Source organism: Cebus imitator, unplaced genomic scaffold, assembly GCF_001604975.1.
Source record: "Cebus imitator isolate Cc_AM_T3 unplaced genomic scaffold, Cebus_imitator-1.0 Scaffold71, whole genome shotgun sequence".
Lineage (NCBI taxonomy): Eukaryota > Metazoa > Chordata > Mammalia > Primates > Cebidae > Cebus > Cebus imitator.
This window is the reverse complement of record NW_016107386.1, coordinates 4,533,562-4,557,760: the sequence shown is the minus strand read 5'-3', so window position 1 is coordinate 4,557,760 and position 24,199 is coordinate 4,533,562. Positions and strand designations below refer to the sequence as shown.

The following is a 24,199-nucleotide window of genomic DNA, read 5'->3' as shown; positions in this document are numbered from 1 at the left end:
AAAAGACTTATTCGTAGTACCCCAAGACAATTACAATAGTATCATCAAAGATCACTGATTACAGATCACCATAACAGATAGAATAATAATCTAAAAGTTTGAAATATTGCAAGAATTACCAAAATGTGACCCAGAGACATGAAGTGAGCACACACTTTTGGAAAAATGCCACCAATAGACTCGCTCAACGCAGGGTTGCCACAAACCTTCCATTTGTTAAAAACGCATTATCTGTGAGGCACAATAAAACAAAGTGTAATAAAATGAGGTTATCTGTGTATCTTTTTTATTTTTATTAGCTGTAACTAGAAGTTAACATTTATTTCCTTACTTACTTCCCTTGTTCCTTCCTTTTTTTCTTTCTTCCTTCCTTTTTTCTTTCTTTCTTTTCTGACACAGGGTCTCACTCTGTCACCCAGGCTGGAGTACAGTGATCATAGCTCACTGTAGCCTTGACCTCCTGAGCTCTAGTGATCCTTTCACCTCAGCCTCCTGAATAGTTGGGACAACAGGTACATGCCACCATGCCCAGCTAATTTTTTAGTTTTTATTTTTTGTACACATGGTATCTTACTAGGTTGCCCAGGCTGGGCTTGAACTCCTGGGCTCAAGGGATCCTCCCATCTCGGCCTCCCCAAATGCTGGGATTATAGGCATGAGCCACTGCACCCTGCCTAGCATTTCTTTCTTCTAAATGTCTTTTGATGTAGGCAACAAACCTGGTAGTATTAGTAGTGCCTGTGACTCCGCCACCAGTAGAAATCATTGATATTATTAGAGCACATTACTGCTACTGCAGATACCTTAAAATTCTATTTACACTCATCAGTGCTTTAAAATTATGGTTGTTGTTTAGATAGACCTGCTACTAGATTGTGTTATTTAATCAAATAATAGAGAACTTTGTATATTACCATATCATTATTTTTTTAAAAATATTTTGATAATTGTATTTTAATATTATTGATTTCTTTTGTGATCTATGTATTTTATTTTATACATTTAAAAATACTATCCTAGGGGGTGTCAATAGGCTTCGCCAGACTGCCAACTGAGGTCCTTGGCACAAAAAAAAAAAAAAAAAAAAAAAGATTGAAAAAAAAAAAAAAAAAAAAAAAAAGTTTAAAGAGTCCTGCTCTAGGCCAGTTATGCCAGAAAACAATTTCTGGCAACCCTGCTCTATGTTTTCTTTCTCTTGTTTCTCCCTAAAAGCTAACCTTTCAGCCAGGTGGTAGACTGCATCAGAATTACAGAGTTCTCAGGGATAAAGAGGGAGCCACTCTGGGCATGGACTGTGTCCTGAACATGATTTTGGCAAGGGTTAGGAGAGGCTGGGTTCTCCTGCAGCTTCCCTGGGCCTGGACAACTTGTCCCTTTGCTTTCCCAATCAAACTGAGCCACCCTTTCTAGTTCAAAATTCACTGTTTAATATCAGTATTGACTTCAGGGGTTAAGAAAACCACTGTATAGATGAGCAGAAACTTCCTGGAACCATTCACAAAATACTGTTCAGAAATAGAAACTCGGAGAAGTGGAGAACTAGGACTGCCCACTCTTGTGCCAGCACCGTCATCCCTACTTAATTTCATATTTACAGGCTGGCCCAAGAATAAATAGGGTGGCCATATCATTTTGGAAAGAGAGACTAAAGAAGTAAGGCCAAACAAGCCGGCCAAACGCCTGCCTTAGGTTCATGGGTGTTTGGGCAGTGCCCACCAATTACAAGTCCCTCCGCTTTGTAGACTCCTAAAGTAGCTGCTGAAAGCATTATCCAGTTTACAAATGAGAAAGAAGCCTGAACACAAGCATCCTGGTGGTTGGGCTGGCAGCTCCTGCTAACAGTTTATCTCTGCATCCACAGCCGGAAAGGAATCGGCATTCCTAGGCTTGTGACTTAAAGAAAATTAATGACTGAGCCAGACACGTCCTGAGGACCCCCTACCCTTCCAGTCCTAACACTCGGGGCGAGATTTCTAGGTTAGGGAGAATGCCCCATCTTCTGGCTTTGGGTAAGCCTGGGATTTCTTAGGAGGTTGCAGGGCCAATCAGGGGCCATAAATCTTAGAGAGCCTTCACCGTTTTACAAGCGGAGTTCGCAGGGGCTGCCCTTCTCCCTCACGCAGTCTATTTACAACGCCGAAATCTCCGTGTTAATGGACCTACGATAATGGTGTTTACTTTACCGCGATAAAGCGCTGGGCTTCCTGGGGGAGCGGTTGTAAAATGTCCTGAGGATAGGGATGGAAGGGGGCGCCGTAAAAGCGGGCACTGGAAGGGCAGGGGCTCCAGATTCTCCTTCAGGCTGGCGCCCCCGCCCTCCACACGCTAGGCCAGGCTGAGCAGCCCAGGCCTCGCGGGCGATCACGGTTCCCACATAAATCACCAGCGCCAGAGTCTCGGGAAAAGGAGCATTTTTCATTGCTGCCTGCAGGGCAACTCCAGATCGCGAACGAGAAACAGAAGTTGTCTTTAGATAAACGGTTTACCGGAGCGCGGGTTGTGGCAGCGCGGTCCGCAGAGCACAGGGCAACCCGGGTCTGGGGCTGCACCCCAGCCGATCACCTCCTAGAGGCCCGCCCAAGAAACTCAGATCCTCCCAAGGGCTGATCCGACGTCCTCCTGCCAAGAGAGGCGATAGGAAGCCAAGGGAAGGAAAAGGAGAACTTCTTTTTCCTTCTGGAAAAAGGAGGGTCTGGAGAGACTGGAGAAGTGGTGCTCGCGAAAGCAAAACCCTCTCATAAACTCGAAAGACTAACTCCAGGTTTACAGTCAGTGTAATCTCGAGCAAGTGACTTTACCCTTCTGAGTTTCAGGAACCTTCAGATGTAAAACATAAAGTACTACCTTCTTAATCTGTGTTCAAAATTAACGTGAAATCAAATGAGAGTTGAATAACCAGACCTAGGAGGTTCCCTGAAGGCCCTGAAATTGCTGGCAAAGGATCACGTGTACCATGCGCACTCTTATGGGGAGAGGATTCAAAGCGAGTGCTCAGACCACAAAACAGTGAGAACGCTATCTCTGTAGACAGACTACATGGCTAGAATCCTGGCTCTACTACTTACTAGCTGTGAGATCTTGCTCGTTACCGAGGCCTCCAGTTTTCTGTAAAAAGGGATAATCTTTCCTAGGATTTTGTGGGGAGTAAAAGCGCTAGGCACGGTGTCTGGCACATAGTAAATGATTATCTATATTCAGCCCCTATCCCTGTAGCAAAGACACTTGTCTCCAAAGTCAGTAATTCCAGGCCTAGTCTTTTCAAACTGAAGGCTGCCAAGATCCATGAAACCCTACGTTAGTCCTGGGCGCCAGCGGGCAACTCTTCCATTGCCAGATGGCGGTCTTTCCTCTGCGTTGGGTGGATGCTCGGGACGCGTTTTGTTCCAGGGCGAGCAGTGTGTGAGTGTGTGCGCATCTTGCGCCGGGCGCTGCAGGGCCTCTCCAGCTCCCTGAGGTGCGCACTCTCTGGGCGGCAGCCCTTTGAGGGCAGTCCTAACCCCGCCGGCCGCCAGGCGCCCGGGGCTTGGCCTTAATCCGGATTTGGAGGCCGAAACAGTAAGCCGGCAGCCACCGACGGCGAGGAAATCAAAGCGGCCGCCATCCCGGTAGCCCCCGGTCTTGTTTACTTGTTGACGCAAGCTCACCCAAGCAAGACGACCTAGAGTTTGGTATCCGCCTTGCGAGAAGAGGGGAAAGGGTCCCAGGAGCAGCTAGCCTCCACCCCGCTGGAGGCCAAGGTTTCCAATTGCGGCAGACAAGTTTCCTTCCCTTCTGAGGTCAGAGGTCGAGCCTGGGGGAGGCCCGCTCCCCCTTCCCTCCAGGCCCACCCGGCGCGGTGTCCAGGAGCCCCGTTTCCAGCCGCGCTTTCTTCTCCCCTCCTAGCTCGCTATCCATTAGTATAATCCTCTGTCCAAACACTGCGGCTGGAACGGCCAGACGTTTGGTGTAAACAGACTCGGGGGAACAATTCTAACGATATAAATAAAATAACCATTAATAGCGCAAATTGTTTGATGAACCGGAGGCCGAGCACCCGGGACTCCAGCCTCCCTGGGATTTGTGTATACAGCGTGGACGCCACGCATCCGTCAGGTGAATCTGAGATTCTTGTCCCGTCCGAAATCTAAACCCAGCGCAGGTGAGGTCCCCTCAAGCGCGTCAACGGGGACCCGGCTCCTAACACGCACAGGCCTCGACACGCAGGCGGCTCAGGACAGACGCACACAGTGAGGTCGCGGCGCGGCCGCAGCTCGCATTAACGTAACTGCCGGGGCCCGCCCCAAACAGAGGAACTGGGGTGAGCCCGGCTCTTCAAAAACTCTCCCTCCTCTGTGGCCAGACGCAGGCTTAAAGGACGCCACCTGGTCACATCCACAGCCTCCGTGCGCGCGGGGACACAGAGCTCACACCCCAAACGGAAAAAGTCAGCCCCACTTCTCCCGGGCTTCGTAATAATAAACTAACATTTATTTGGGCGTTTCTTGTGCCAGGCACCACGCTAAGTGCTTCGCAGAGGTAATTTCCTTGAACCCTCAGGCGACCTAAGAGCTAGATGCTTCTAATATTCCCAGCTCCACAAATCAAAAAAGCAGAAACCTCAGAGAGGTGACGGAATTTTCCCGGAGACTCATGGAGACAGAATTTGAATCCACAACTCTGCTCCAGGAAGCGCGGTGCCTACCCGAGATACAGCCACTTGCGCAGATTCCAGGGTGCCTGGCTGCCGAGGTCTGAAGCCTAGCTCCAGCGCATCCTCAGCCCCGCCGGGCTGCAGGGGGTTGCTTTCCAGTGGGAAGTTCCTACTTACTCCCAAGAGCCTAGGCAGAGTGGTCTGAGGGGTCGGGATAGAGGCAGGAGGGGAGCCTCCTCGGAAAGCCCTGTGACCTATTCCCAGGGACCCAGCAGAGGGCTCCCAGCGGGCCCTGCTCTGGCGTCGGGGTTGCAGAGGCCGCCCAAGAGAAGGCAAGCAAGGCCTCGGAGACAGTAGGTCAGCCCTGCGGGGGTCGCGGGGTGGGGGGCACTTGGATAAACGCCTCCTTGGGGTCGGATAGCCGGGAGTCATGGTTCCCGGAGTCTGACTGGGGCGTGACGTTGCCACCCAGGCATGGAGCGGAGGCGTCCTGCATCCACTCCTTACTTGCTTCGTGACCTTGGACATATAATTTTATTCTGGGGCCTCAAAGTCTACCATGGGGCAGGGGGCGATGATACTTGTCTCCTAGGGATGTAACGATCGGAAGAGGGCTTTGTGTGGAACGCTTTGTTCACCGGTGGAACATTTATTATCATGATCAGTGTTAACTTGACAGTAGGCACCTCAGAAGGCGGGGACGAGGGCTGGCAGCCCCAGACAGAATAGAAAGGGAAGGACCGAGGCGGGAAGAAAGGAAACCGCTGTTGGGGGCGGAGGTAGGGGTACACGTAGGAGGGAAGGGGACGGGGCTAGAGGTGGCTCCGCCCCACCGTCCGGTCGTGTTTATTTTCAAGGCAGCTTCCAGTCAATCCTGTCACCGGGGCACATTCTTTTCGGGGGCTGTGAACCACCGTCTGGGCTCCGCGGGAAGAGTTGAGGAGGGGGAGGGCTGTCGAGTAGGGAGGAGGAATTCGCAGAGTAGAGAAAACTGCGTCTGGACAGGCAGTCCCTACGTCGCGCAGGGGAAGCAGAAGCGGGAAGAGAGGAAGCTGAGTGTTCAAGGCAAGGAATTTTAACAAACTTGGGCAAGTCAAACCTTCTGAGCCTCGGTTTCCTCCTCTGAAATGGTTATATTAATAGGGCCAAAGACAAGAGCTGTTGCAAGAAGTAGAAGCAGTAACAATGGTGGACACTTAGCAAGAGTTTGCAGCAGCCTGGCGATGTTCTGGGATCTTCATACCCAATGAGACAGGGAACTCTCCTAGCCCAGTAGAAGTCTCTTGACCATGGTCTGCCAGCTTACGTGGGGGCTGGGTAGGGAGGGGAGGCTCTTAACCTCTCAGCCCATTGGTGCTTGTAGAACACCCCTGAACAGTAGCTTGTACTATCCATGTGGTTGTTGTTGGTAAATTGTTAATGTTATTGTTGTCAGCTATATTATTTCTATTGTTATAGCCGCTCACTACCAACCCTAAAAGGTAGTCATCATTAACTCCTTTATGGAAAGGAAACAGGCTCAGAGAGGGTAAGTGACTTGCCTAAAGTCACACAGCAGGTGTGGGGCCAAGCAGAGAGATACGAAACCAAGCAAATCCAGAGGCTCACCCATTGCAGAGGGAAAAGGAAAGAGGGCACAGCCTGGTGTAGGGCGAGGACTGGGTGAGACAAGGACACCCACTGTAAGGGCAGGTCCCCAGCAGCTGATTTATTTGCTTTCCAGCAGGGATGCTAATTGGGCAGATCTTTATCTCAACACGATAACAATGACAGGAGACCAGGGATTTGTTTACAGCAGCTAAAAATGATGCATTTGTGGGAGTGGGAAGCTGGATTGGAGTGCAGGTTTTGTTTGCAGCTTCTTTGGCTTCAGATGGTGGAGGGTGGCTATTGGGGAGTGGGGAGGCTGAAAGGAGGCTGCTGGTCATTCTGAGAGTATTTCCTAAAACTAATGATTAAGAGGATTAGTCTCCTTATTTGAGGACCTCAAAAAAGCACAAAATTTGATGGACAATTAATGCTTTTCTAAGTGGGAAAAAAGAGTACCTGGGAATCCCACTCTCTGATCTCTGCTCAGCTAGAGGAGAAGCTTGGCACCTCTGTGCCTAACAATTGCCTCTCACCACGCACACCCCCAGCGCCACCACAAGAACCGTTTCTCCTCGCATAGGTGTGGAATGCTCTGTAAGCGATTTTCTTCCATCATTTCCTTAATTCTTACACCAGGCCTAAAAAGTCCACACCGTTATTAACTTCTTTTGTAAGTGAGAAAACTGCCATTTAAGAAGGTTGAAGGACTGGCTCAATGTCACAAGACAACAAAAACAGCAGGACTCCACACCTAGATCTGGGGACTACAGGGCCAGTGCTCCAGCCCAAGACAGAGGCATGAGGTATGATTATGACTTAGAGAAAACACCATCTCCCTGAGCCCCATACGGCAAACTCAACCTCCTCATCTATGGGCTGTCCTTGCAGAGGATGGTGTCACTGGGGCAACCCTTGTACATGAATGGTCAGGAGGTCTGTCTACAGCCACTCATGTGCATGCTTACTGACTTACCGGTTGTGTGAGGTATAAGATATTCACATCTGCTCACTCATGTGGGGGCACAATACATACACTTATATACACAATGGCCACCTTCTCTACTACACTAATGTGAAGAGCATGACACATGGAGTTTTTAAAAGTCTAAATTACAGAATATTTCAATGTAGTTTTATTACTTTCAAAAACACACACGGTCATTACAACTCTGGTAATAAAATCTATTCCCTCTTCTCTGACTACAGCTTAGACAGGCCTTCATGAAACCACTTTGTACAAGGCTCACTGTAATGATCCCATAAATTGTCTTATAGAAATAGTGCATCTGATAGTTATAGAAGTTAATTTTCATCTTGGATCATATAAACATTTATCTCCAAATCTCGTGTCACTACCAATAATTCACATTATTGTGGGCGGGAAAAAGGAGGGAGGGAATTTAGAATGAGTGTTGGTCAGCCCTGCTGTAATGGCCACACGATCTGAAAGATCAGAGCCCTAATGTGGAGTTTACATTTATGGGGAGTCCTGAGTGCTTTCTTTCCCATGCCCATCCACATGTGCATTCACTCATGTGTTCACACAGGAAAGCACTTTCCTCCTCACTCAAAGAGAAAGACAAGTCTATAGAAACATCTATGTCATGTCTCCATCTACCTACTGGAAACCTATATTTCTCAGGAGATGAAACTGCCACCAATCTCAAAAATATGGTTGCAGCTGGAAGGTAAAGGGTAGAGGGTGGCTGGCTGCCTGCCATGCATCTGGGGAGCCCAGCTCCCAGAGGAGAAGGCATGAGATTTAGTCTCCTCTCAAGAGGCCAGTGACTCAGTGCCCCCCCCAACTGGCCCCAGTTAGGGAGAAGGGAGGAGATTATTGGTGAACCCAGAGCAGCTGGAGTGCTCAGTCCTTGGTTGGTGTGAGAAGCCCGGACCCCACTCTCTTCTAGATTTGACCCTTGCATTTTAAGGCAATCTCTGAAACACCTTCCAGTTGGGTTGATCTCAAGGTGATACAATCCCTAGTCTAAAGTGGGGTTGTTGGGAAAGAAGGGCAGGTCAGTTTGCTCTCACCTGTGTGGTGTAGTGATGGTGGGGCATTCCTGGTCTGGGAGGCCCCATCTGCTCTCAGGGGATGCCTGGAGCCCAGGCCTCACAGTCACCTCCAGCTCTGCTCCGGTTCTCTTCAGACTGCCACAATAGCAGGAAACGGAGGCTCCTCGTGATCTGCTTGGAGTGGGGATTTCCACGGGGAGGGCGGCCAAGCCTGCCACCTGGAGCCCCACAGGCCAGCTAGGGCACACTCCTGAGGCTATGAGGGAGTGACGGCCTGGGAGATGGGAGAGGTCTTACCAGTTGGAGCAGGGGACAGAGTAGCTTCCCTTTCACCAGCCCCGGGGGTGCATGGGCATTTTCCTGAGCAGCCCCTGAGAGTCAGAAATACAGGGGTGGGATGGGGGAAAGAGTGTGGGGCTCAGGAGTGGGGTCTTGTTCAGTTAGTCTCACCCCACCTCCTGCAGCCCTCCTGTGCTGCCCTGATTTCCTTCACATCAAACATCTGCAGGAGTCACGATCAAAAAACTGAGAGCATCAGGATGGAGGGTTTAAGAAGGGAGGGAAAGGGGGAATGAAACAAGACGAGGGAAGAGTGAGAAAATGGGTAGGAGGGAAATGGGTGGGGAGGAGTGGAGACAGTGAGAAAGGAAGCTGAGGAGATGGGGGAGGAGGTGACCAAGAAAGGAAGTGGGGGGGAGGGTAGAGGGGAAAATGGGTGGCAGAGTAAAATGGGATTGTGAAAGAGGAAGGGGCCACGAGGGGAAAAATACTGGCAGGAGGGAGAGGAGGAGGACTGTAGGGGAGGACCACGAGCCGCTCTAGGGTCCCCGACTCAGAGGCTTTGCGCGGTCTCTGGATACGGCTAGCATCAAGAGGTAAGAAGGTCCTTGCCCCCGGTTGGCAGGAGCGCAGGGAGGTGGAGGGAAGTTGGAGAACCTAGAGGCATGTTCTAGGATCAAGGCCCAGCTTGTGCAGGCCAAGAGAGTCTCCCTAGCCCTCTTCGCTAGGGCCCCGGGCCCTTGGCGGGAGGATGGAGAGATGCCCAGGAAAAAGACCAGCACTGCCAGGCCCTAAGTGCACGGGCTTGGAGACGCAGCGCCAGAGGCGGGCAGGGCACAATAAGGGCTGAAGCCCTTACAGTCCTGCAACCTGGAGCCACCAAACCAGGGACCTCCGACCTGACACCCAGGCGAGGCTGCGAGGTCCAGAGCCTGGACCTGGCTCCTAGGGCGTGCCACTCCTGACCCCTGTGGCGTGCGTCCTGACGCACCGCGGCTTGGTACCTCGGCCCTCGCTACGGTTCCCTGGCTGATTCTGAGCAAGGCCAGCAGCCTACGGCCCCAGCAAACCCCCACATAACCGTGGGGTCAGGCAAGCCGAGCCGGGACTCCGCCTGGGCAGTGCTGATGGCTGGGGGTCCCTGCAACTTCAGGACCAAGGGCAATAAGGGGTTAGGCCCGCAGACCCGGCCATCCGCTGACGCAGGGAAGGTCTCCATGAACCTTGGGGATCGCTCCCCGAATGCCGACCAAAGACCCAGACCTCCAGGCTCGACGCGGTGAGGGCCGGATGAGACGTTACTTAAACATGTTACTTAGAAAAGACTGCAGTAAACATTTCTTTCCAAGTGAAAAAGGTCTTTTTTGTTCCCAGACGGTTTGAAGGTATTTGTGCCAACATGACCCCCAGGAAATTTGGAGGAAGCTTTCTACGTCCTTGGAGGCCGAAATCCTGAGCGGGTGTTCGGTTGAAAGCAGACAGTTTCGAGTAGATAGCGCTGGAAGAGACACAAAGAATCTCTCTTGCTTCTTGAACACGAAACCACGTTTCTCTCTTTCTTTCCCCTCTACTTACTGCTCAGCAATCCGCACGGAGCGAGCAGGAGCTCTGGTTCAAATGAGTTAATTTGCCCAAGACTGCAGTCACTCTTCTGAAGTCAAATTACATTTTAAAGGGGTTATATACATTGAAATTTCGCTACAGAAAGCTAAACGCAAGCTAGCAACAATAAAAAAAAGTTAAGGAATGCATTCAGAATTCCAATTTAATCCTCAAGTTAAAACTGCTCACTGCACGCCCAAATAGCACATGCAAATTGTGCAAATAAATGTCTATATACAGGCATCCTTTTATTTTTCCTGTGTTTTTATTTGAAAAAATTTTGAATTGATTTCATCCAACAAAGATACAGTGTTTTCGACATTACTGTTTTATTGACATTATTGGTTTTGTTAAAGAAAGTGTAATTTACATTTTTATCTTTAAAATTTTTGGAGGGGGCAGATCCACAAAGACAGCTGTAAAATTATCTCCCTGAGAAATCAAAAGTCACATTCTCAGCAAGGGCCTGTAATTTACAAAGAACTACACAAAATACTGATTTTGGACAAATTTTGTCCCAGGAAAGAGAAGTACTAATTAAAAAAACTCAATTCCAAATAAAATCTAGGAAAATGTGGCATTCCTACAAACACATACAAAACAAAGTAAATACTTAAAACAGCATTTCAAAATCTCTGTTATGAAATTCCTTCAACAAGAAAAAAACTCTCAAGAAATTAGACCAGTTTAATGCCTTCTAGGACTCGCCAACCCAGTTGACATTTCTTTAAAAGCCCAAAGTGTATTCACCCGTCTCGCAATTAAAATGCTATTGCTTCTGAATTGCTTTAAAAAAAAAAAATTGGATAGCTTTCTAACATTCCTTAACTAAAAACCAAAGCAAGGCACACACGCGCGTGAGTGCACAAACACACACACACCCAACAACCACCACCACCACTACCACCAACAAATTAACAAAAACCCATTTTGTGGCTCTCTGCTTCTCTCTTTTTCTCTCTCAAAAGTTGTCATTGAAAATGAAACTTCGAGGAAAACAATTAAAAAACGATTAAAAGATTCACCTGAAACGTTTTGGCTATCTGAGTTCATCATTACAAAGATAATTTTTCATGCTTTAATAGAAAAATCACTTCTGATTGTAGTGTTACATTGTCACATTTTTATTAGAAACCACGATAACTTTCAACCTGTTTGTGGCATTAAATGACTATTTGAATAGTTGAGAGACAACAGGATAAGCCGTGGCATTTATAACTAAAATTATCCATTATCTGCCTATATTTATAGGTACATTAATTAAGCAATGTTTGTGCAGACAATAACAGTTATGAGAACACTTTATAGCTTTCAAAAAATTGTCACATTTTTCATTTGATAATGCATTTATTGTAATGGCTAGCATGTGGTTTTTCTTAAAAAAAAAAAAAAAAGATACAAACGTTTATGCATCTATACAGCACTTCCCCTTCACGGAATTTGCCACCATTTACTGATGATCTTTAATCATAGGGTGGGAGAGAGAGCTTGTATAAACGTATGAGGTGATGAAAGAGTAGGAAGGTAGATACACTCGATTAAAATAAAATCAAACACTTCCATGGATGCAACCACACTTACTTTACCTGATAGTAATTAGCTAAACTGCCTGGAACGAAAACCTATTATTAGTAGAGCACAGCTCGAGGATTTCAAAGATCTCCTTTTCAGACAAGAGAATGCAAATGCCCCAGAAGGCGATCGTAACTGGATAGGCGTTGGAACCAGATCCCACCCTCCGATAAGTGACTCCTGCGGAGCGACTGCTGCTGTACTACTACCGCTCGAGTTCTCCTCCTTTCAGGCCCGCGGCCGTCGCGAGTACCAGCTTCCTGCGAGCGAAAAGGAGGCCACCTAGATGGGGATTGGCTTTGGGGGAATCCCTGTGGGGAAGCTCGGCCACTGAGGAACCAGAGCAACTAACGGAAGCCTGAACAACACTGAGAGGGCAGTCCGAGACAACCCAAAACCCTGCTCTGGGCATAAAACTCAGATCAACCTTAGGGATGCGGTAGCGGATAGAGGTTTTCCGCACGCTGGATCAGCCCTGCGCTGGGCTGGAAATGGGGAAAGGAAGGGGCGATAAGGCCTAGATGCCACCCGCTAGACCCCTTTTCCTGGGTTCCCCACGCTGGGAGTCCTCACAGGCGCTGGTGGCCTACCTGCCCAGGGTCCTCAAGAGACAACCCCTTAGGCCTGGTGTAAGGTACCTAGCCCGGGGCTGCCGAGGTGGAATTTTGGGTAGAGAGGCTTACGTGGGCCTGCTAGTGGGAAGGAGACGGCCCTCTGCGTGAGCTGATAGAGGGGCCCTGGCAGGCTCCGGCGGGTGCAGCGCGCCTGTGGGCGTGTATCGACCATCAGGCGCTGGAGGGGCGCTTTGTCCCGATCGCAGTTCTAAGACCTAGATTGTTGGGGCTAGATTTAGGTAAGGCCGAGGAGAGAAGCAAGGCTGAGAAGCAAGGGAATGTATCAAGGAGAAATGCAGGCAGGCTTCGGTTGGAAAGTGGGGGGAGAGAGATTGTTTCGATAGCCTTTGTCCTTTTCTTTTTCCAGAATCATGAAATCACCCAAGAGGAGAGGAAAACGGGACTAGAAGAGAGCAGAAATATTTCCTAGAGACGGTTTTGCCTCAGAGGTAGAGTGGGGAAGTGGGGCTGGAGCTCAGCTTCCTGCCTGTGTGCTCAGCTGCCACCGTAGTGCACTCACACTCAAGGTCCGCCACCCCGCCCCGCAGTGCCTTGCACCCCTCTGCCCCCACCTCGGAACCTTTGCGCCTGAGCGCTCGGGATCCACTGCAAAACCAGGCACGTTCCTCCCTCTGCAGACTCACCGCCTGGTTTGCAGACACCGGCCTCCCCCTGGGGCGTCAATACTTGCAGGATTTAAAGCAGAAAGACACCGGGCGCCCCTGTGGCTGAGGAATGGCTGTTCCGGCGCAAGACCCTGCCCACAGAGGGTCTCTCCCCACCGCCTGTGGGCCACCCTAAGTACTCCGGGGCGCACGTGGCCCGCGCGGCATCCCAGCTTGCCCGGAGGACCTAGGGGCTGCCTCTCCACAACATTTCCGCTCCCTTCTGAAGAGTCCCGCCTCTCCCCCCTCCTGACAGGCTGTTCTTTCTCCCTTCAGCCTTGGGCACCCACTCCTGTCGCCGTTGTGGCCCCGCGTGGCAGCGCTTCACCCTCGTACCCACTCCCAGCCGGTGTCTTACGCCGCTCGGAGGCAATGTCCACCCTCCCTGCACCTTTCACCCGCCCCTTCCAGCTGAGACGGCTCTCTTCCAGCTCCCTCATCCTGACTGCCAAAAAATGCTTGGAGCAGCTGGGGCCGGATAAGGAGAGCCAAGGTTGAGCTGGAACCGGTCCCTACGTTTTCAAGGCCAGCGCTGCACACAGGTCTTTCTACGGCCCTCAAAGCGGCACCCGCTGCTCCTCACTGGGCTAGGCTGGTAGCAGCGAGCGAATGCCTATTGCACAGGAAGAAGATGGTCCCTACCAGCGCAGAGTTTCCAGAATCTATGGGGACGGCATAGATTTCCCCAGAAAACAACCAGGGCCTCATGAAGGTGCCAGAAGGCGTATAGGTAGAGAAATTTTAAAAGCCTGTCGGAGAGTCAAGGCCTAGACTCAGGCTCCTGATTTCAATAGGCGGAAAAGAAGGCCGCCAAGGCTGGGTCCCCTCCCTTGTGAGGACAGTTCCTGCTCTCAAAACCGTATGAAGCCACTCAGTGTGTTCCACACTCCAGCCACGCACCACCAATGCAGTCAACAAACACTGCTTGACCTCCCATACGGAAAAGCAGTAGCTCACACGTACTGAGAGCTTAACACGCGTGAGGCCGTTTTGCCTCATTCAACCCTAGCAACAACCCTGAAAAAGGTATTATTGCTTTCGTTCTATCGACAAGGAAACTGAGACTTAGAAATGCCCAAGATACACACACTGACGAGGCCAAGCAAGAGCTGTCGAATACCAAAGTTTAGTCACAACTCTGTCTTCCTTTTACATACTGCTCTGTGCGGTTGCTGCCAGAGATACAAGGGCAAAATCAACCCCGAGACCCTGCCCTCATGGAGCTTACAGTCTAACTGGGGCAACCAGGCAGGCACGTACAGCTATAGAATTAAGTGGGAAGTGATAAGTGACACGCGTGTCCTTTGCTAACACGAGCTGCAGGTTCAGAGGCTGAAGGGAGGGGACTTCCGGCTAGCCGATCTAGGAGCTCTTCCTTGGAGAACAGCTTTCCACTCGTGGAGGATACGGGTAAGAAAGATGTTCCAAGCGGACAGAAAGCTTGAGCAAGGTCAACAAGGTGGAAACGGACGTGTCGCCCACCCGTAAATAGAGAAAACGCTCCGTCTCCTCGTGGATCCAGCGCCCGGTATTTACCCGCCAGGAAGTTTTCGTGCCCCGCGCAGCAGCTGAAAAAAACACACTCCTGGGGCACCCTTCCCTGGCGTTGGTTCATGGACAGCAAGCCTCCCAGAACTGGCCTAAATCGGACAGGTGCAGCCACGCGGGAATCAGTGGTTCAGGAACCGGATCCGTGCAGCCTTGGCCCGCAGCGTCTCGGACTTCAGGACTCTATACTAGTCCTTGCAAATTTCTGGTAGAGCCGCAACAACCCATTTGGTGAGAGCAGGGGGCGTAGCCCCTTGAGCCGGAACCAATGGGGAGGGAGTCTGGGGCGCCGGCCCCGCCCCCGGCATGACGCAAGGCTCCCGGACAGAGGCTTCGCAGCCCGGGCCCCAGTCCCTGCAGTGGCTGTAACAAAACCCAGACCCCCAGGTCCCGGCCAATGGAGGCGATTTAGACTGGAGTGGGACCGCGTCTGTCAAAAGCCCGACTCAGCAGCAGCGGCGGAGTCCAAGAGGAGAGCTGGAGCCGCCGCGCTGCCTCCCCGCCCCCGCCGGGATTTATTATTTGGACTGGACAATTAAGTGGCCCTGATGATGTTACCAAGCCCGGTCACCTCCACCCCTTTCTCAGTCAAAGACATTTTGAATCTGGAGCAGCAGCAGCAGCACTTCCATGGTGCGCACTTGCAGGCGGACTTGGAGCACCATTTCCACTCAGCGCCCTGCATGCTGGCCGCAGCTGAGGGGACGCAATTTTCTGACGGAGGGGAGGAGGACGAGGAGGAAGAGGGCGAGAAATTGTCCTATTTGAACTCACTAGCTGCAGCCGACGGCCACGGGGATTCAGGGCTGTGTACCCAGGGCTATGTCCACACGGTCCTGCGAGACTCGTGCAGCGGGCCCAAGGAACATGAAGAGGAGCCCGAGGTCGTGAGGGACCGGAGCCAAAGTGAGTAGAGGGGGAAAAGAAAAGCACCCGCACACCTGGAGCAATGGCAGAGTGCCCGCAAACAGCCCACTAACCTTGCCAGCGCTGCTGCCCACCCCTTTACCCTTTGGCTGGGGACATGCCTCCGCCCTGGTCACCGACAGCTCCACAAAGCGCAGGTACCTGCAAGGGACCCGGGGCGGAGAGACAAGGATGAGGTGACCCTGACAACTACTCTCCACCAAAGGGGGAAATAAGGGAAGGGGAGGTGGTTACTGCTGCTCTGATGCTGAGAGGCTACACAGGCTCAGCGCCTGGGTCCTCATAACTGGTAGTGTTTTTGCTCTTCCCCCCCCCCGCCCCCGCCAAAAGACTCTTCCCCAAAAAAAGGGCAGGAGCCTGGACGTTTTTCACTTTCCCTCTAGGGTGAGATGAGTTCTGCCCACGGCAGCCACCCCTTCATCTCCGAAAAGACAGCCCAAGCAGCCTGTGTGTCTCGCATCCGCAGGGCGCAGGAACTTTGGTGGAGGCCAGCTGGGTGGTTTCCTCCCTTCTCGGCTTGGAACTCAGCTTCCCTAAACCCATGGTACCGGGTAGAAAGAGAGGAGGCGGTCAGAGAGTGCGTGGGAACATTGCCTATTCCAAGGGGCCATGGCTCTCACACCCCTAAGGCGCCAGCTGTTTTTGAAAATCCGTAACGTTGTGCTTTGTGTCTCAGGCTGCGGGCGGAATAGAAAACGCGCCGAACTTAGTCCGAGATCCTGGCTGCTCACATCCGACGAGAAGTGAATTGATAGGGAGATAGGATAATCGAATAAAGTCCCCAAGGAAGTGTATTTGAGAGGACAGAATCACAGTCTTTCCCCAAGAGGCGATTTAATGTGGCAGAGGCCAAGGCCTATGCTCTCACAGTTTCCAGGGCCTAAAATCGGCATGAAACTGTCTATAACTAGTCAATCAAACTTCATTTTCAAAGGGCACACAGACATTGTCATCACACTTGCATGTAGTCTTTCATAAGGCACACACACACACACACACACGTCCCTGGGCCATGCACAAGCATTACACTAGGAACAGATTTTCACGCAGTCTATGTACACCGCCCCACTTACACCAACTCGACTCACACCTTCAGCTATCCTTGTGGAATAGAAGGCAAACGAGTTTGCAAATACTGTAGTAATGCAGTCTTCAAACCTTCATCCTGAAAATAGTCATTAGCACGTCGAGCCGCACATTTAATACAGAGTAATCTCTTCTCTTGCAGATGCTCAAGATCCAAATAAACACGCACTAAGTACCCCTCCCCACGAAACGCGCCTCCGCCGGCTGAGGGCGTTCTTTGGGTACTGGGGCTGTCGCAGGGTCCCACAGCGCCAGGAGCCACAAACGTTCCAAAAAGTCCAGGCATTTACTACTGCACGCTCTGCGCAGCCACCAAAAGGGGCCGCGGTTCTCCGGGACAGGAGCCGCGGTGCGGCCGGGAACAGTTAAGTACGCTGTTGTTTGCTTCTTCTGCAGAAAGCTGCCAGCTGAAGAAGCCTTTAGAGGCGGCCGGAGACTGCAAGGCGGCGGAGGAGAGCGAAAGGCCGAAGCCACGCAGCCGCCGGAAGCCTCGGGTCCTCTTCTCGCAAGCCCAGGTCTTCGAGCTGGAACGCAGGTTCAAGCAGCAGCGGTACCTGTCGGCGCCCGAGCGCGAGCACCTCGCCAGCAGCCTGAAGCTCACGTCCACGCAGGTGAAAATCTGGTTCCAGAATCGCAGGTACAAGTGCAAGAGACAGCGGCAGGACAAGTCTCTGGAGCTGGGCGCACACCCGGCCCCGCCGCCGCCCCGCCGCGTGGCGGTCCCGGTGCTGGTGCGGGACGGCAAGCCGTGTGTCACGCCGAGCGCGCAGGCCTATGGCGCACCCTACAGCGTGGGCGCGAGCGCCTACTCCTACAACAGCTTCCCCGCCTACGGCTACGGGAACTCCGCTGCGGCCGCCGCAGCCGCAGCTGCTGCCGCCGCGGCCGCCGCGGCCTACAGCGGCAGCTATGGCTGTGCGTACCCGGCGGGCGGCGGCAGTGGCAGCGGGACCTCCGCGGCGACCACTGCCATGCAGCCCGCCTGCAGCGCAGCCGGAGGCGGCCCCTTTGTGAATGTGAGCAATCTAGGAGGCTTCGGCGGCGGCGGTGGCGCACAGCCTTTGCACCAGGGTGCTGCAGCCGGGGCCGCGTGCGCTCAGGGCACCTTGCAGGGCATCCGGGCCTGGTAGGGACTGGGCGGGTCACGCGACAGGCACCCCAGCGCAGCCTGGCGCCGCGGGACTGAAGCGCGAGAAGGGCCGGACCTAAGGGTCAGGTCCCCTCGTTAAAAAAAAACAAAAAAAAACAAAAAAAAAAAACATATACTTCTAGCTCCTCAGGGCTTCGGATTGCAGCTCACTCGAGGCCTACGGAAGGGGGCTCAGGGGTGAGGAGGATGCCCGGGTCTATTCGCCAGGACTGTCTCTGAGGCAGAAACGCGGGCTGGGCGCCGGGGAGGACGATGGCCCCGATCTTGGCAGCGAGGGGAGTGCAGGAGGCTAGAACCCTGGCCGCGTTTGGCTCTTCCAAAGCAAGAAGGGCTTCTCTCCCTCGGCCTTTCTGCGGACTTGGCGAAGCGTTGTCGGGGAGCCCAAGGACAGAACAAATTAAAAGCATGAAGGAGAGAAAATAGGGGTCGTGGCTTGAGAAATCTCAGGCCCTACCTATCGTCTGCCACCTTTGCGGGCCTGGAGCGCCATAGCACAGTCGATTTCATTTCCCAGCTGCCTCCCCTCCGCAGCAGATACCTCGGTCCAGATCTCCGGATTGTCGGATTGTCGGGGGACTCAGGACTCTTCGAGGAAAACCAGCCAACTGAGATCAAAAGTTGGGGCGGGGAGGCTGAACAAATAACAGGACCTGGTGGCCCACCGGAGGTGTTACCGGGTTTCCTTTCTGTTTCGTATTCTATATTCAGCACATATTATCTATCTATATAACTATAACCACACGCCGTGTACACACCCGCTGCCACACACTACAGGAGTCAATAAACAAGGTGCAATATTTTCATACCGTTGGCCGGCTACAGAATTTGCTTAGCCCCAAAGAGTGGAGAAGAATCCTTTAGATAGGGCGGGAAGGGGAGGAAAAGGTGCGAGGGGGAAAGCCATCTTCCTTGGAAGATCGCAGGCCTGGTCTCCCATGAGCGAGGCCCCAGGCTGCAAGTCTGGTCTCTTCGTGGCTTTGTTCATTAATTTCTGTTTACTCCTGCGGGCTGGACAGTTCGAAGGCTCAGGGCCATTTGAAGTCCCGGACTTTGCAGTCCCCCCAAATTTTACCCAGATGCTTGGACTAGCTGTATAGACCTGCGTTCAGTCAAGTCTTGGACTCTGCCCCACCTCGAGGGTCGCGAGGAAAAAGGAAGCCTCGCCCCCAGGCCCAGTTATTGGCGGCGCGAAGGCTGCTCCTTCCCTGACTGCAGCCGGGGCTCCCAGCGCTCCCGGAGACGCTGCGCTGCGCCCCGCCGCGGCCGAGCTCTCCCCCTCGGCCGCCCTCCCTTCTCCCCCGGTTGCCGCGGCTTTATGTGGCTCCTTGTCACTTGCGGAGAATGCCTGTGCGAGGCCTGTGCTGCCACACGGCCGATTGTGAGCGTGCCAAGGCGGGTGAATGGGGAGGCCTCAGAGCGCCGCGCCATTGTGGGGCCGGGCCTCGCTGAAAGGCGGCTCCGGGCCGGGAAGGTGCGGAAAGAATGGCTTTTTATTGGAGTCCCGAACAAAAGGTGTGGTAGGAAGGCGAGGTCCCCTGCGCGAACAAAAACCCCAGCGCGTCGGATTGACGTCCCCCCCGAGCTCCCCATTGCTTCTCAGAGCGGGGGCTTTGTGCAGCAGTCTGCTCATACAGAGGGACGGAGAAATGCGCCGGGGTTTTGTTCCCCACTTTTTGTGCGCTGGGGGAGGGGGCGGACAGGGGAACGGGGGCTGGGCGGGCAGCAGGGAGGGGAGCACTGATTAGGCCTGGTCGGCCGGGGCGCTGAAACGTTCAGCGGGAGTCGGCGGCCTGAATGCTGGGTCATTATTGCTACAAGTTTAGCAATTTCACCCTTACAGGAGGGGGTGAGGCTACTAGGCTGCGGCGGGGCCGCCCGGCTGGGGAGCTGGAGAGACGCAAGGAGGAGAAAGAAAAACGAGGGAAGGAAGAGAGGGAGGAAGGCAGGCAGGCAAGGGAGCCCTCCGAAGCCCTCTGACCGCCCAGGATGCGACTTGGACACTTCCGAAAGGGCCTAGCGGGAGGCTGGAGAAGCGGCGCTGGTGGGCGAAGACCTTCTCTCCCCTCCCCTCGCCTCTCAGGCGGTAGAAAGACCCCGGAGCCCAGCGTGAGCCAGTGCGCCTGACTGCTGTCCCGCAGCCCCTCGAGGCCGGGTCCCTCCTCTTTCACGCCGCCCCCCAAGCTGAGACACAGCCTCCCGCCACGGTGACGCCCCAATCCTCCTCCCTACAGCGCTCTCTATTCTGGAGCCGTTACCTTCCCATGGATTGCTTAGGCAAAGGGCTGGAGAGGGAATTTTTGGTTCCTCACTTGCTTCTCACAGCCTGCAGCTGCAGACTTTCATTCATTCATTCATTCATTCATCCATCCAACCATCCATCCATTCAGTCAGATATACTGAGAACCTACTATGTATTCACTTGCACTGCTGACGGGAACTATGAAAAAGAAAGTGTCCCTAGACTGGTGGATTTTATTTTCAGGTGTGCAGGTGTGGGTGAAGGGAGGGGGAGACAACAAACAATGCAAAAACAGTAGATGAAATCTAAAAAGGAAATAGAACCAAACGCTGGGAGTGGAGGTCCTTTGAAGTAGGCGATGGGGAAAGCCTGTTGAGATTACATTTAAGTCAATACCTGAATGACAAGAAGGAAGTCATTCCAACAGTGCTTTGCTATCTCAGCCTCCCTGCCTCTGCACAGGCCCTCCTGTCCAGCTGGAATTCCCTTCCACCCCCATTTTTCTGGTGAACTCTTGCCTCTCCTTCAAGGCCAAGCTTCTTTCCTGAACCACCCAAGTAGAGGTAATCACTCTCACATTTGTGCCACCAGAGTCTTAGGTACTTTCCAATATCATAACATGGTGTCATGCAAAGATTTATTTGTCTCTCTCCCTCCCCAGGAGGTTGTGGAGGGCCAGGTTGGCATCTTTTCCCTTTGGGACAGGTACCACGGTAGGAGGCTGCGGGATGCCCTTGGGTCTCCTTCAACGCCTCTTCCCTGGCTCTCCGGAGCCGCATGAATTGCCCTGATGCTGTTGAGCTGTGGCCTGGGCTGCTGGCTTTGAGGGAAATGTGGAACTGGAATATTGGCTTCCCTGGGCCTAGTAGCCGGACATTGGCAACTCATCCCCAACCCAGCAGAAGGTCCCCCCTCTTCTGTACCCCATGATGCTGCCTCAGGACATCCTTCCCCACAATATTGCACCTCACCCTACAGCTCAATACCTAGGATAGGGGCTCAGAACTTGGTGAAGACCTGAACCCCAGGACACAAAGTTTGGGGACTGGGGAAAACTAGGATGTGTAAGAAACCCAGGACCCATATCTGGGACCCAATTCGACTTCCCCTACATTCACTAGGTTTAGAGAATGAAAGGTGAGCAAGACCTGGACCAGCACCCTGTGAGAGGTCACTCCCCAGGTGGGATTTCAGCATCGTAGCTCTCGGAGTAGCTGCCCTTGCTCCATTGGGGGTTTCCTGAGTAAGCAACTACTTTGTCTCCAATCCAGTCCCCTATACTCCTGGGCCTTGGCCTCTCAGTGCTCCCCACACCACACCTCCATTTTCCTTGCTGGGCTTCCTCTTGCCCTATGTTGGTCTTCCTTCACTCTGCATTCCCTCTTGTTCTGGAAAAGTGGCTTGTGATCCTCATAAAGGAAACAGAACTGGTTCTGTGGATTGGCTTTTGCAAGTTTGCTTGTCTTTAGATACTTAAAGCCACTCCCTACCCTGCTCCGGAGCCTGCAGTCTCCAGGTATAAATAGCTCCCATCGTTTCACTGGAGGATTTCCCTGCTGCTCACTGCTGGGGTTCCAGGGCCGAGGCCATCGGAGATTGAAAGCCCTTGACCAATGCGCTACCCCTTCCTTGGGCTTCCTCTCCATGGGAAAAGTCCCCCCTTACAGGACAAACTGCTCCTTCATTAAATTGTCCTTTGAGCCAGAAGGAATCAAAATCCACACAGGCCTTCTAATGACCCATGAGACTTGGAACAGACCAAGTAAGTTGTTCTTCTGGGCTCTGGTTTTTGAGATCTATGGTGGAGAGAAGGGTGAACCATGTGATTTCAGAGGTCACTTCAGGCTCAACCCTCCTTGGTTCCCTTGGATGAGTGTGTAACCCCTCCCCACCCACTAAGCTCAGGGTGGGTGGGTGGAAGAAGCAGGATAGGTTTTAGGTGGCTAGAACTTTTTTCCCAAGCCTGACCTTGAGGAGTCAAGAGATGAACTCTGAAGTCAGACTGTATCCATTCTATCTCAGCACCACCACAACCAGCAGTGGAGACCTCGAGTAAGTTAGAAGTAACCTGAATCCGTTTCTTCCTCTATAAAATGGGTATGCTTGTAGCACCTCTCTCTCTCTCTCTCTCTGTCTCTCTGTCTCTCTCTCTCTCTCTCGCTCTCTCTCTGTGTGTGTGTGTGTGTGTGTGTGTGTGTGTGTGTGTGTGTGTGTTTTGGTTTGTTTTTTGCCTACAGTAAAATATGCAAGTAGTTAAGTATACAACTCAGTGAATGTTTATATCGTGAGCATTCATGTATCAATCATTTTGGCTTTGAAAGTTAAATGAGATGATCAGGCACTGCCTCGACGTTCTAGGAAGTTGACTAGGACTTCATTCTGCCCTTGAGGCATTCCCAGGTCCCCGGCGTGAGGAGGTGGAGACGGGTGGGGGAGTGGGAAGCAGGTAGGCACTAGGAGGACCAAAAACCCCAGCTCCGCGGGGCGCGTCTCCACCGAGATCCTGCAGAGCCTTTGCGGACAAACCCGGACAGGTGGCGCCTGGGGGGTCTGCAGGGCTTCGACTTCGCGCAGCTGGGACATTTGACAGAAAGGGAAGGTGAAAGGACCTATCCAGGAGGAGGCACGCGTCCTCTCTAGCCCAACACTGCAGGGAGGAAAGGGTAAGGAGGGGAAACCCGACACTTCTCCACAGGGCTTCTCCCCGGTCCGCAGGCGCCGCTGGAGTGACTCCGGGCCGCGCCTCTGCCAGGGTGGGGCCGGGTGGGCGGGCGCTTCCCTGGAGACGCACGCGTGCGGGAGACCGGGAGGTCCGAGGCTCCAGTCGCAGCAGTCGAGTCCCTCGCTTTCTGGTTCAGTACGCCAGTGGGGACTTCCCGGGCGCCTTCTCCCAACTCCAGGGGCCCGAGCCCTGGAAGGACTGATTTGTCCGCGCCTGAAGAGTTCAGTGCTCAGCCGCAGTCTGGCCCCGCGCGAGAGGGAAGGATCCTTCGAAACGCCGGGGGGTAGCGCAGGTGCCGCGAGGCGAGGCGGGGCGGGGCGCCAGGGGCCGGCAGCTGCTTCCCGGGCGGGCCCGGCGCGGTCAGATCCAGCTGGGCCAGAGTGCCCCGGCGAGCCCCGGGAGAGCCTAGCCGACTCTGCGGGTGAGAGCCCAAACTGCGAGAGCCAGCAGTCCTGACGTTCGCAACCTGCTCGCGGAGGTAGGACGGCCTGGGTGGGGCTTAAGGGGCGAGGGGAGGCCTCTGCAAGGAGTCCTGGGTAGGCGTCTGGCGGGGGGGGCACTGATCTCCAAACCGCGTCGGCTTTGTTTTAAAATATGCCCCCACCCCACCTAGATTGTAAGCGACAGATTAATAACAGCTAAGGTTTTCTAATAATCGTCCCTTTAGAAAAGGGCGATTAGTAAACTTCTTATGGAGTAAGAGATACATTCTGAAAACCCCAAGCGTAAGGCTCGCTCTGTCTTAAAAACGGAACTCTTCCGTGCTACCAACACCCAGATGAAGAAACAGCAGAACATTATCAGTCCCCGGAAAGTTCCCCCCAAGCTCCCTTCTTGTCATTACTACCTGGAGCCACCAAGGGTAACCACTGTCCTGGCTTCTAACAGCACAGGTTAGTTTTGCCTGTTTGGGATCAGTATCTAAACGCAATCATATAGATCGCACTCTTGTGCGTCTGCTTCGTTCGTTGGTGAGATTTATCCGTACGGCTGTGTTTGTAGGTCGTTCATTTCAGTTACTTTAGAGTGTTTCATAGTGTGAATGAATATACCACAATTAGTGTATCTATTCTGCTGTTTATAGGTATTTGGATTGTTTCTAGTTTTAGGCTGTTGTGAATAGCACCACTACAATATTCTAGAACAGTGTCCAGTAGAACTTTCTGCGATGGTAAAAATTCTATATCTGTGCCGTCCAACATGGTACCCACTAGTGACATGTGACTTTTGAGCACTTAAAATGTGACAGGTTTGACTGAGGAACTGAATTTTTAATTTTCTAAAATTGTAATTAATCTAAATGTAAATAGCTAAATAGCTAGGGCTGCTGTATTGGACAGCACAGTTCTAGCTTGTCTTTTGGTGACCATAATACATATTTCTATTCAGTATATGCCTAGGAGTGCAATTGCTATGTCATAGATGTAAATATTAGCCTTAATAGGTTCTGCCAAGCAGTTTACTACTTTGGTTAAACCAATTTACACTCCTACCAGTGTCAGCACCACATGGTCCCCAATACTAGGTATTTTTTTATTTCATTTCTCTTTCTGGTGAGC

At 52.5% G+C, this 24,199-nt stretch overlaps 1 protein-coding gene and 1 long non-coding RNA gene across 2 annotated transcripts; both read left to right on the top strand.

The window, feature by feature from the left end:
• Positions 1–8,855: 8,855 nt before the first annotated feature.
• On the top strand, positions 8,856–10,356 carry LOC119471731. The gene is made up of 2 exons (XR_005200801.1): positions 8,856–9,111; positions 9,890–10,356. It is a non-coding gene; the product is annotated as an uncharacterized LOC119471731 (long non-coding RNA).
• Positions 10,357–13,142: 2,786 nt separating this feature from the next.
• NKX2-3 (NK2 homeobox 3) lies at positions 13,143–18,489 on the top strand. Its single transcript, XM_017531297.2, has 2 exons — positions 13,143–15,422; positions 16,926–18,489. Exons 1-2 carry the CDS (start codon positions 15,065–15,067, stop codon positions 17,657–17,659), a joined length of 1,092 nt encoding a protein of 363 aa, XP_017386786.1. The 5' UTR covers positions 13,143–15,064; the 3' UTR covers positions 17,660–18,489.
• The last annotated feature ends 5,710 nt before the right edge of the window (positions 18,490–24,199 follow it).